We start from the raw sequence: 12,830 nt of genomic DNA on the forward strand, positions 1-12,830 counted from the left end.
AGTAAGGAGCCCCCATGGCCAGCTAGGTTCGGACCAAACCTGTCAGGGGCAGCTCCCCAGAGAGGGGCATGCTCATTAAAAAGAAGTATCCTTAAAATGACCCAAAATGGTAATTAGCTACTTAAGTTTCATGCATATGGACTGCATATCATACATGTACTTAAAATTATGGGATGGAGATGACACACAAGCACACAAGGGCCAAATTAACTCAGCAACATCTATTAATCAAAAGGCAGACACTGGCTAGAGATTAGGCATCCTTGGGAAGAGAAGAAAACAAAACACTAAAAGGACCCAAAGGACGAAACTAAGGTTGATTTATCTCACAGAACTCAGTCCATTCCCCCACTCCGAGAGTGTAATACTGCGCTTAATACACTTCTGCTGCTTTGCTTCGCTATCTCTGTGCGTCTCGTCCAATTCTTTGTTCAGGACACCAAGAGCCTGGAACTACATGGCACCATCCAGTAACACTTACTTTCCTCCTTAGCAGGTTGGGTTCCATGATTCATCAAAAGAGAATCCTGTACCCACCTTTTAACAATCTTGCCCTCTCTGGATTTTTCTACAATCTTGCCCTCTCTGGTTTTTTCTACAATCTTGCCCTCTCTGGTTTTTTCTACTTGCCTGGAAAAACCCTAAGTCTGAATAAATTTGATGAATAACTGGATAAAAGAATAAATGAGCAGACATTTTTTAAAGGGTATCATGAACCTTCAAAACTATGAAAATGAAACAGCAATTCAGATAGAACTTATGAATTTATTGAGTTATTTCCATTGCTGGAACATTGAGGAAAAGCTTTAGTCATGTCTACCATATACTGTAGATTCTGTTCATTTGTGTGCCAAGTTAGGAACTAAATCCTCTTTTTAAATTGAGCATTAAGATATTTTTTAAATTTCCCAAATGAAAAAGGCTGGCATTTATAAAAAGTGGCACCTATTCTATTCTCACACTTTATTTATCAGTTCTGTGTTAAATATACATACACGGAATGTTAGAGTTATAAGAAATCTTAATGTTAATTTGGCAGAAGCAAAAATCAAGACATACAGAAGGAAAATATGAAAGCTCAAACAGCGAATTAGTCACATAGCTAAACCTAAAACCAAATTCTGCTGACTCTATTTAAGTCCTCTTTTCCAGTTCATTCACTCATTTGCCTATTCAACAAGTTTTACTATACAGCTACTAGACTAGCCAATGGGAGTGTAATAGTGTAATAGTGAGCACTTCCAAAGTGCTCTGCCCTCATAAAGCTCACATTCTGAAGAGGCCGAAAGATAATTAACATGATACAGAGAAAATATAACATGAATTACATGTCCCTATGGAGGAAAAAATGAAATGGTAAGAAGATGCAAAATTCTGAGCAAGGGATCATAAATGTATTTATGGTCAATTTATTTATTTAAATTTATTTATGGTTTATTTATAGTAAGGCCAAGGTAGGCCTCACCAAGGTGACTTCTAAGTAAAGAAAGGAGCTAAAATGAGTAAGCAGACATACAAATTTCTGGGGAAAAGGCATTCCAAGAAGAGGTGAAAATAAATGCAAAGTACCTAACACAGGAATGGAACCTGGTATGTTCCAGAACAGGGAGACGTCAAATGGCTAGAGGAGAGTAGGAAAGAGGGAGAAAAGTCCAAGGTCCAAGGTCCAAGGTCCAATGGTGGGCTTGGATAGACTGTGTTATTGGCCCAAATTTTTTAGTAATCCTGATCCATATCCTTGCTATGGCCTCATTACAGGTGGTGTGTACTTTCTTACCCCTTGACCTTGAGCTTTTGACTTGCTTTGGTCAGTTACACACAGCTATATGACTCTGCTAATCTCAACTGAACTAACTCATACAAATGCGGGTTGGTTGGAAATCTGTTTATCTAGGATGGTCTCAGCTAAGTAGCTCAGTGGCATTTCTAGAAGGACCTTTTTCTTGAGACTACCAGACTAGCCAAGCAGTGTTCTTCTCTCAAAAGTGGCAGAAGCACTAAAGGGCAAACGGAAACACATGAGATCATTTAAGGCCTAAGATCAAACCTAAGACCATTTTTGCTCATATACAACTGGGCAAAACAAAAAGTAAGGACCTTCCAGCCAAGCCTAGCCTTGATAGATAACCTAAAGACACATGAGCAAAAATTACTGTTCTTTTAAGCTACTGATTTTTTTTGCAACACATAATTAATACATGAGCCTTGTAGCTTTCACTGTGATTGAAATGAGAAATTCCTGGAGGGTTTTATCTGGCTTACCTTTTAATAGATTAAGTATGGGGTACTGGGTTGAAAATAAACCAGTAAGCGGCAAATGCAGAAACAATGAGGCCAGTTAAGTAGTCCCTGAAATAATCCAGGGGACACAAAATAAGTTTGAATAGGATGGTGGCAGCAGAGGGAGTAAATCTATGTTGATGGTAGGACTGAGAGTGTTTGTTGGCAAGCTAGATATAGTATTTGAGAGAAAGAGGGGGTCAAAGGCATCACTAGGATTTTAGGTCTTAGTAACAAGAAGAATTGACTTGCCATGGAGGAAAATTAAAGATTTGGTCATGGTGGAAGAGAGGGCAGTAAAGCTTCAGACACCCAGATTGGAGAAAGTTAAATTGAAATCTTAGAGAAGTATCAGAATATAGGTGGTTTTTAAAGGCATGCTATTGGATGAGATCACTTAAAAAGCAAATACAAAAGAGGTCCAAGAACTGAGCTCTTGGGCACACCCACGTTTAAAGACTGGGAAGATGAAGAAGAACCACAAGAGATTCTGAGAAGGGGAGAAAGGTAGGAGAACAGTCAAGTGTCGCGTGTGGGAAGCCATGCAGAAAAAAAAACAAAACAAAAAACCTGCCTCAAAGAAAATAAAGTTTCAAATGAGACAGCTGCTGCAGATGGGCCAAGTAAATGAGAACTGAGAAACCGTTAGTCTAGCAATATGGATCTCACTACTTCTGGAAAAAAGTTGTTGGAGGCATGGTGGAGGTGAAAACACTAAGTTCATGAGACAATGGAAGGAGGGACAAGGGAGACTCTAGGTATTTCAAAGAATTCACTGAAAAACGTGCATGTAGAAACATGCATCATTCTTTCTGTCATTCATTCCTTCTGCCACGTAACTAAACAGTTTTTTCAAAGCTAAGTCTTACTTTTTACTTGAAGTAGATAATTCCAACCTCTTCAGAAATTCTACCATATTTCCATATTATCATGCAATTCAGCAATGCATATGTTAAAATTTTAGTTTTCTAACGAGTTTTAAAATTCTTAACAGTCTCACAGTTCTCGAACTGCACCAAGGAACCCTGAGGTAACACAGTGAACTCACAGGGGTACTATGGAATATTTTTAATTTTTGAGGGAAACTCAGTGATACTTGACATCACTTACACACCAGGTAAACTACCAGTTCAACCTCAGGGTAGCTCACAGCTTCAACAAGACAGCACACTATACTGCTTCCACGATGTTACATCTTTGCAGAGCTGAGTTTTCTACAGTTGCTATGATAAAAAGCAAATATCAGGTGAAAATCAATATGGAATATAAAGTGGAAGTGGCAGCATTGTAAATGATTCTAGGATTTGAGAGACTGTGCAGTGCCCATAAGATGCATACAGATCCTTGGTAAGAATAAAGTAAGGATATCTTCTTTCAATTTAAGTGTATTGTTTTTTAAGTGGTCATTAGTTGTTAGCAAATAAATACTTATTAAGTTGTTTAGAGAAAAATACTTCACAAATAGAACTGTTAGGTATTTCTATTGGTCTAAGAGTGCTGTGAAAAAATTACTAAAACACTAACAGTGCAGTGAACAAAGAAAGTTTGGGAACCTCTGAGTTAGCTAACCTTTAATTGACCAAGGATATGAGTGTCATGCATGAAAAGAAATTTAATGAAAATTTTCTGAATTGATTTCTACTGTGAGTTGCTAATTCTCACCTAGATAAGTGGTCTATCATGACTTGCTCTGCAACAATCTGTTTCTTCTTCTCTGCAGCCACAATTTCCTGGGAAGATTAAATAAAGACAATTTCACCATCGATAAAGTAGAGCCATACAATATTTAACACAAAAGTTCTAAAACATAAATTAAATATCTCTGATTTCCATCTTACATATATATGGAAATGGATTACTATTATAGATTATAGATTACTTTCCATCATTACTAAATTTAAATTTCAGTCATTTAATCTAAAAATATTTATTTTCTAAGAAATAATGCACTTGCATTTCAGTAAAAATTATCAGAATTTTCATGAGCTGCCTTTGCATTTTACAGGGCAGACTAAAGGAGAAAGAGACTATGGCATCCTTCCATTCTATTCCTCCCCTCAAGAGATGTCCTGCAAAAGGCACGTTAACCCGCTCCAAGAAGACTACCAACACTGACACAAAGTAAACTTAGTCTAACACTATTCACAGCAAAAGAAGGCAAAACTGAGTTTGAATTTTTTGACCTTTCATCAAAAATCTAAAACAAGGAAAAACAAAACAAAAACTCTCCTCATCGAAAGTATATTTTCTCTGCATATAATGCATCAATAATATTTAATAAACTTTTCTCAATTACTAGCTTGATTAAGCTTTCATCATACTATTTTTTTTCACTTTTTAAAAATTATACTTTAAGGTCTAGGGTACCTGTGCACAACGTGCAGGCTTATTACATATGTATACATGTGCCATGTTGGTGTGCTGCACCCATTAACTCATCATCCACATTAGGTATATCTCCTAATGCTACCCCTCCCCCCTCCCCCCTCCTCCCTCCCCACAATAGGCCCCAGTGTGTGATGTTCCCCTTCCTGTGTCCAAGTGATCTCATTGTTCAATTCCCACCTATGAGTGAGAACATGCCATGTTTGGTTTTCTGTTCTTGCGATAGTTTGCTAAGAATGATGGTTTCCACCTGCATCCATGTCCCTACAAAGGACATGAACTCATCCTTTTTTATGGCTGCATACTATTCCATGGTGTATATGTGCCACATTTTCTTAATCCAGTCTCTCACTGATGGACATTTGGGTTGATTCCAAGTCTTTGCTATTGTGAATAGTGCTGCAATAAACATATGTGTGCATGTCTCTTTATAGCAGCATGATTTATAATCCTTTGGGAATATACCCAGTAATGGGATGGCTGGGTCAAATGGTATTTCTAGTTCTAGATCCTTGAGGAATGGCAACACTCTTTTTCACAATGGTTGAACTAGTTTACAATCCCACCAACAGTGTAAAAGTGTTCCTATTTCTCCACATCCTCTCCAGCACCTGTTGTTTCCTGACTTTTTAATGATTGCCATTCTAACTGGTGTGAGATGGTATCTTATTGTGGTTTTGATTTGCATTTCTCTGATGGCGAGTGATGATGAGCATTTTGTCATGTGTCTGTTGGCTGTATAAATGTCTTCTTTTGAGAAGTGTCTGTTCATATCCTTTGCCCACTTTTTGATGGGGTTGATTTTTTCTTGTAAATTTGTTTGAGTTCTTTGTAGGTTCTGGATATTAGCCCTTTGTCAGATGAGTAGATTGCAAAAATTTTCTCCCATTCTGTAGGTTGCCTGTTCACTCTGATGGTAGTTTCTTTTGCTTTGCAGAAGCTCTGTAGTTTAATTAGATACTGTTTGTCAATTGTGGCTTTTGTTGCCGCTGCTTTTGGTGTTTTAGACATGAAGTCCTTGCCCATGCCTATGCCCTGAATGGTATTACCTAGGTTTTCTTCTAGAGTTTTTATGGTTTTAGATCTAACATTTAAGTCTCTAATCCATCTTGAATTAATTTTCGTATAAGGAGTAAGGAAAGGATCCAGTTTCAGCTTTCTACTCATGGCTAGCCAATTTTCCCAGCACCATTTATTAAATAGGGAATCCTTTCCCCATTTCTTGTTTTTCTCAGGTTTGTCAAAGATCAGATGGCTGTAGATGTGTGGTATTATTTCTGAGGGCTCTGTTGTGTTCCATTGGTCTATATCTCTGTTTTGGTACCAGTATCACGCTGTTTTGGTTACTGTAGCCTTGTAGTATAGTTTGAAGTCAGGTAACAGGATGACTCCAGCTTTGTTCTTTTGGCTTAGGATTGTCTTGGCAATGTGGGCTCTTTTTTGGTTCCATGTGAACTTTAACACAGTCTTTTCCAATTCTGTGAAGAAAGTCATTGGTAGCTTAGTGGGGATTGAATCTATAAACTACCTTGGGCAGTATGGCCATTTTCATGATATTGATTCTTCCTATCTATGAGCATGGTATGTTCTTCCATTTGTTTGTGTCCTCTTTTATTTCACTGAGCAGTGGTTTGTAGTTCTCCTTGAAGAGGTCCTTCACATCCCTTGTAAGTTGGATTCCTAGGTATTTTATTCTCTATGAAGCAGTTGTGAATGGGAGTTCACTCATGATTTGGCTGTTTGTCTGTTACTGGTGTATAAGAATGCTTGTGATTTTTGCACATTGATTTTGTATCCTGAGACTGCTGAAGTTGCTTATCAGCTTAAGGAGATCTCGGGCTGAGATGATGGAGTTTTCTAAATATACAGTCATGTCATCTGCAAACAGGGACAATTTAACTTCTTCTTTTCCTAATTGAATTCCCTTTATTTCTTTATCTTGCCTGATTGCCCTAGTCAGAACTTCCAACACTATGTTGAATAGGAGGGGTGAGAGAGGGCATGCCTGTCTTGTGCCAGTTTTCAAAGAGAATGCTTCCAGTTTTTGCCCATTCAGTATGTTATTGGCTGTAGGTTTGCCATAAATAGTTCTTATTATTTTGAGATACGTTCCATCAGTACCGAATTTATTCAGAGTTTCTAGCATGAAGGGCTGTTGAATTTTGTCAAAGGCCTTTTCTGCATGTATTGAGATAATCATGTGGTTTTTGTCCCTGGTTCTGTTTATATGCTGGATTATGTTTATTGATTTGCGTATGTTGAACCAGTCTTGCATCCCAGGGATGCTTTTCGATGTGCTGCTGGATTCAGTTTGCCAGTATTTTATTGAGGATTTTCGCATCGATGTTCATTAGGGATGTTGGTCTAAAATTCTTTTTTGTTGTGTCTCTGCCAGGCTTTGGTATCAGCATGATGTTGGCCTCATAAAATGAGTTCGGGAGGATTCCCTCTTTTTCTATTGATTGGAATAGTTTCAGAAGGAATGGTACCAGCTCCTCCTTGTACCTCTGGTAGAATTCAGCTGTGAATCCATCTGGTCCTGGACTTTTTTTGGTTGGTAGGCTATTAATTATTGCCTCAATTTCAGAGCCTGCTATTGATCTATTCAGGGATTCAGCTTCTTCCTGGTTTAGTCTTGGGAGAGTGTAAGTGTCCAGGAAATTATCCATTTCTTCTAGATTTTCTAGTTTATTTGCGTAGAGGTGTTTATAGTATTCTCTGATGGTAGTTTGTATTTCTGTGGGGTTGGTGGTGATATCCCTTTATTGTTTTTTATTGCGTCTATTTGATTCTTCTCTCTTTTCTTCTTTATTAGTCTTGCTAGCAGTCTATCAATTTTGTTGATCTTTTCAAAAAACCAACTCCTGGATTTATTGATTTTTTGGAGGGTTTTTTGTGTCTCTATCTCCTTCAGTTCTGCTCTGATCTTAGTTATTTCTTGCCTTCTGCTAGCTTTTGAATGTGTTTGCTCTTGCTTCTCTAGTTCTTTTAATTGTTATGTTAGGGTGTCAATTTTAGATCTTTCCAGCTTTCTCTTGTGGGCATTTAGTGCTATAAATTTCCCTCTGCACACTGCTTTAAATGTGTCCCAGAGATTTTGGTATGTTGTATCTTTGTTCTCATTGGCTTCAAAGAACATCTTTATTCCTGCCTTCATTTCATTATGTACCCAGTAGTCATTCAGGAGCAGGTTGTTCACTTTCCATGTAGTTCAGCAGTTTTGATTGAGTTTCTTACTCCTGAGTTCTAGTTTGATTGCACTGTGGTCTGAGAGACAGTTTGTTATAATTTCTGTTCTTTTACATTTGCTGAGAAGTGCTTTACTTCCAACTATGTGGTCAATTTTGGAATAAGTGTGATGTGGTACTGAGAAGAATGTATATTCTGTTGCTTTGGGGTGGAGAGTTCTGTAGATGTCTATTAGGTTTGCTTGGTGCAGAGGTGAGTTCAATTCCTGGATATCCTTGTTAAGTTTCTGTCTTGTTGATCTGTCTAATGTTGACAATGGGGTGTTAAAGTCTCCCATTATTATTGTATGGGAGTCTAAGTCTCTTTGTAAGTCTCTAAGGACTTGCTTTATGAATCTAGGTGCTCCTGTATTGGGTGCATATATATTTAGGATAGTTAGCTCTTCTTGTTGAATTGATCCCTTCACCATTATGTAATGGCCTTGTCTCTTTTGATCTTTCTTGGTTTAAAGTCTATTTTATCAGAGACTAGGATTGCAACCCCTGCCTTTTTTTGTTTTTCATTTGCTTGGTAGATCTTCCTCCATCCCTTTCTTTTGAGCCTATGTGTGTCTCTACATGTGAGATGGGTCTCCTGAATACAGCAAACTGATGGGTCTTGACTCTTTATCCAATTTGCCAGTCTGTGTCTTTTAATTGGACCATTTAGTCCATTTATATTTAAGGTTAATATTGTTATGTGTGAACTTGATCATGTTATTATGATTTTAACTGGTTACTTTGTTCATTGGTTGATGCAGTTTCTTCCTAGCATTGATGGTCTTTACATTTTGGCATGTTTTTGCAATGGCTGGTACCGGTTGTTCCTTTCCATATTTAGTGCTTCCTTCAGGATCTCTTGCAGGGCAGGCCTGGTGGTGACAAAATCTCTCAGCATTTGCTTATCTGAAAGGATTTTATTTCTCCTTCACTAATGAAACTTAGTTTCGCTGGATATGAAATTCTTGGTTGAAAATTATTTTCTTTGAGAATGTTGAATATTGGCCCCCACTCTCTTCTGGCTTGTAGAGTTTCTGCCGAGAGATCTGCTGTTAGTCTGATGGGCTTCCCTTTGTGGGTAACCCGACCTTTCTCTCTGGCTGCCCTTAACAGTTTTTCCTTCATTTCAACATTGGTGAATCTGAAAATTATGTGTCTTGGAGTTGCTCTTCTCGAGGAGTATCTTTGTGGCATTCTCTGTATTTCCTGAATTTGAATGTTGGCCTGCCTTGCTTGGTTGGGGAAATTCTCCTGGATAATATCCTGTAGAGTGTCTTCCAACTTGGTTCCATTCTCCCCATCACTTTCAGGCACACCAATCAGACGTAGATTTGGTCTTTTAACATAATACCGTATTTCTTGAAGGCTTTGTTCATTTCTTTTTACTCTTTTTTCCCTAAACTTCTCTTCTTGCTTCATTTCATTCATTTGCTCTTTAATCACTGAACTCTTTGTTCCAGTTGATCGATTTGGTTACTGAAGCTTGTGTATTTGTCACATAGTTCTCATGTCATGGTTTTCATCTCTATCAGTTCATTTATGGACTTCTCTGCATTGCTTATTCTAGTTATCCATTCATCCATTCTTTTTTCAAGGTTTTTAGTTTCTTTGCACTGGGTACGTAGTTCCTCCTTTAGCTCTGAGAAGTTTGATGGACTGAAGCCTTCTTCTCTCAACTTGTCAAAGTCATTCTCCATCCAGCTTTGTTCCATTGCTGGCGATGAGCTGCATTCCTTTGGAGGGGGCGATGCGCTCTGATTTTTTGAATTTCCAGCTTTTCTGCACTGCTTTTTCCCCATCTTTGTGGTTTTATCTGTCTTTGGTCTTTGATGATGGTCACATACTGATGGGGTTTTGGTGTGGGTGTCCTTTCTGTTTGTTAGTTTTCCTTCTGACAGTCAGGACCCTCAGCTGCAGGTCTGTTGGAGTTTGCTTGAGGTCCACTCCAGACCCTGTTTGCCTGGGTATCAGCAGTGGAGGCTGCAGAAGATAGAATATTGCTAAGCAGCAAGTGTTGCTGTCTTTTCTTGCTCTGGAAGCTTCGTCTCAGAGGTGTACCCAGCCGTGTGAGGTGTGAGATGTCAGTCTGCACCTAGTGGGGGATGTCTCCCAGTTAGGCTACTCAGGGGTCAGGGACCCACTTGAGCAGGCAGTCTGTCCATTCTCAGATCTCCACCTCCATGCTGGGAGAACCACTGCTCTCTTCAAAGCTGTCAGACAGGAACAGCTTTACATCTGCAGAGGTTTCTGCTGCTTTTTGTTTAGCTATGCCCTGTCCCCAGAGGTGGAGTCTACAGAAGCAGGCAGGCCTCCTTGAGCTGCAGTGGGCTCCACCCAGTTCGAGCTTCCCAGTGGCTTTGTTTACCTACTTAAGCCTCAGCAATGGCAGGCGCCCCTCCCCTAGCCTTGCTGCTGCCTTGCAGTTAGATCTCAGACTGCTGTACTAGCAATGAGGGAGGCTCCATGGGCATGGGACCCTCCAGGCCAGGCATGGGATATAATCTCCTGGTGTGCCTTTTGCTAAGACCCTTGGTAAAGTACAGTATTAGGGTGGGAGTTACCCGATTTTCCAGGTGTTGTGTGTCTCAATTTCCCTTGGCTAGGAAAAGGAATTCCCTTCCCCCTTGCACTTCCCAGGTGAGGCGATGCCTTGCCCTGCTTCAGCTCTCGCTGGTTAGGCTGCACCCACTGACCAGCACCAACTGTCCGACATGCCCCAGTGAGATGAACCTGGTACCTCAGTTGAAAATGCAAAAATCACCCATCTTCTGTGTCACTCGTGCTGGGAGCTGGAGGCTGGAGCTGTTCCTATTTGGCCATCTTGGGCGCCCCCCACTTCATACTATTTTTCACTTTTCCAATTCATCTGAAACTATTTTTATGATTTTTTTAGGTCATATCTAATTGAAATATTGGTAATCATTCAATTCCAATTATATTGTCATGCAGCTATAATGACTAAAATTTACCTTTAGAGGGGCAAATAAAAGAGGTTAAAAAATTAAGAAGTCAAAATAAAGCTTGTTCTGTTTTTAGAATGTAAATTACTATCATCCCCATTGATCACTCCAATAAATTAAATTAAGATAGATGCTTTGTAACCTTAGAAAAAGTGCTTTATTTAAAACTGAGACAAAATATAAAATAAGAATGTCTAAAGACATATCATAGAAACAAAAAGTAAAACTTGTAAGAAAATTGGAAAAGTTGGGCACAATTATTTAAATGCTATTTAGCCTACACTAAATTTAGTTTTTTTGGGCTTTTTTTTTTTGAGACAGGGTCTTGCTATGTTGCCCAGGCTGGAGTAAAGTGGCACTACCATGGCTCACTGCAACCTCTGCCTCCTAAATTCAAGAGATTCTCATGCCTCAGCCTCCCGAGTAACTGGGACTACAGGTGTATGCCACCACGGCTGGCTAACTTTTATATTTTTAGTAGAGATGGGGTTTCACCATGTTGGTCAGCCTGGTCTCGAACTTCCGGTCTCAAGTGATCCCCCAGCCTCAGCCTCTCAAAGTGCTGGGATTATAGGTATAAGACAGCATGGCCAGCCTTAAATTTAGTTTTAATAATAATGTTAAAACAAAATTTAATAAGAATTTTAGTAAGAATGTTAAAACTAAACTTAAATGTAGGCTAAATAACACTTTTATTTAGCCTAAATTATTATTAAACATTATTATTATTCAACATTATTTAAATGTTATTTAGCCTACACTAAATTTAGTATTTTTGTTTGGTAGAAATTCAAAATGTATAGTTTACACATTTAATATGTCCCACATAAAGCTTACGTTATTTAATGCATCTTGTGTCACTCTCTAAGCTCATGATGCTTTATAAGATTTTTATTTAGTAATAAATTTAAAACAGCAAATAAATGCTTAAAAATTAGCACAACCTAAAAGTAAAGCAAGGTATATTTTTTAATATCGAAGAGTGATTCATAAAGTGGACACTGACTAAAACATTAAAATTATACACAGAAAAGATCCACATCAGCCAAACACAGATGTGTTTACAGATGTAAAACCCAGATAGAAGCCAAAGAGGGGAGATTAATTAACACCATAGAGCCCATGCAGAAAGCCCACCTTGAGTGTTGAAGCTTATAGTGGCTTATACTTTGTAGGAAAGGTTAGAACCCATAGGCACACTGATTTAGAGATCTGTATAAACATAAAGCAGATTAGAAGCAGAAGTGACACTGATGCAAGGATCTATCAACACTAAAAAATGAAAAAGGAGCTGGATGAGGTGGACACAAAAAACGTAGTTTCATTGCTTCTATTTTCACTTAAGAGGTGTAAAATTAAATAAAGATGTTTTCACCTACATTTTTAAAACAAATTGGTGCTAATTTCAGATGCCTTGAAAGCTTACTCATGTAAACGTTTCCTCAGAGGAAGGAGGAGACAGTTAAATGAGTACTACCAAAATAAAATAAAACTTGATAATGAATTTAGATACATTGCTCCTAATAATGTAGTTGTAAGGAAAAGAAATCCACTAACATCCAGATTGCTTTGAATTACATCAAGAACAATATTCAATGAGCCTTAATAATTGTAACACCCATTTCAAATATAACTTCAGGGATATATCAAAATAAGCCTTATGTGAAACACTATTTTTCCTTAAAAAGTAGCATTTTTAAATTTTTGGGATAATCCTGATAATATTCATTCTATTAAACATAAATACCCAAATAATAATAGGCACCAAAAAGAAAAAAATGTGCATGTGGTTTAAGTAAAAGAACTCACAAATTTGCAACTTAGGACATCCACAGAAAATCAGTTCACATAGTCCAGAGATTGATTATATATTGCTATTAATTCAGACATAATTGATTCTGGATGACTGTGACCCAAATAAAACATATGTTGAATCTCCACTCAATGATAATAGTAATGTAACTAACTAAATCCATAT

The 12,830-nt window shown here is 38.1% G+C and overlaps 1 protein-coding gene across 8 annotated transcripts in view; it reads right to left on the reverse strand.

The window, feature by feature from the left end:
• CAPS2 (calcyphosine 2) overlaps nucleotides 1-12,830 on the reverse strand; it is a 120,659-nt gene that overhangs the window by 34,113 nt on the left and 73,716 nt on the right. For all 8 annotated transcript variants that reach the window (XM_025402072.1, XM_025402076.1, XM_025402071.1 and 5 more), the window contains one exon: nucleotides 3,943-4,010. In XM_025402072.1, coding sequence (XP_025257857.1) covers nucleotides 3,943-4,010 — 68 coding nt within the window. The remainder of the gene's footprint in view (nucleotides 1-3,942; nucleotides 4,011-12,830) is intronic.

This window comes from Theropithecus gelada, chromosome 11 (assembly GCF_003255815.1).
Source record: "Theropithecus gelada isolate Dixy chromosome 11, Tgel_1.0, whole genome shotgun sequence".
Taxonomy (NCBI): Eukaryota; Metazoa; Chordata; class Mammalia; order Primates; family Cercopithecidae; genus Theropithecus; species Theropithecus gelada.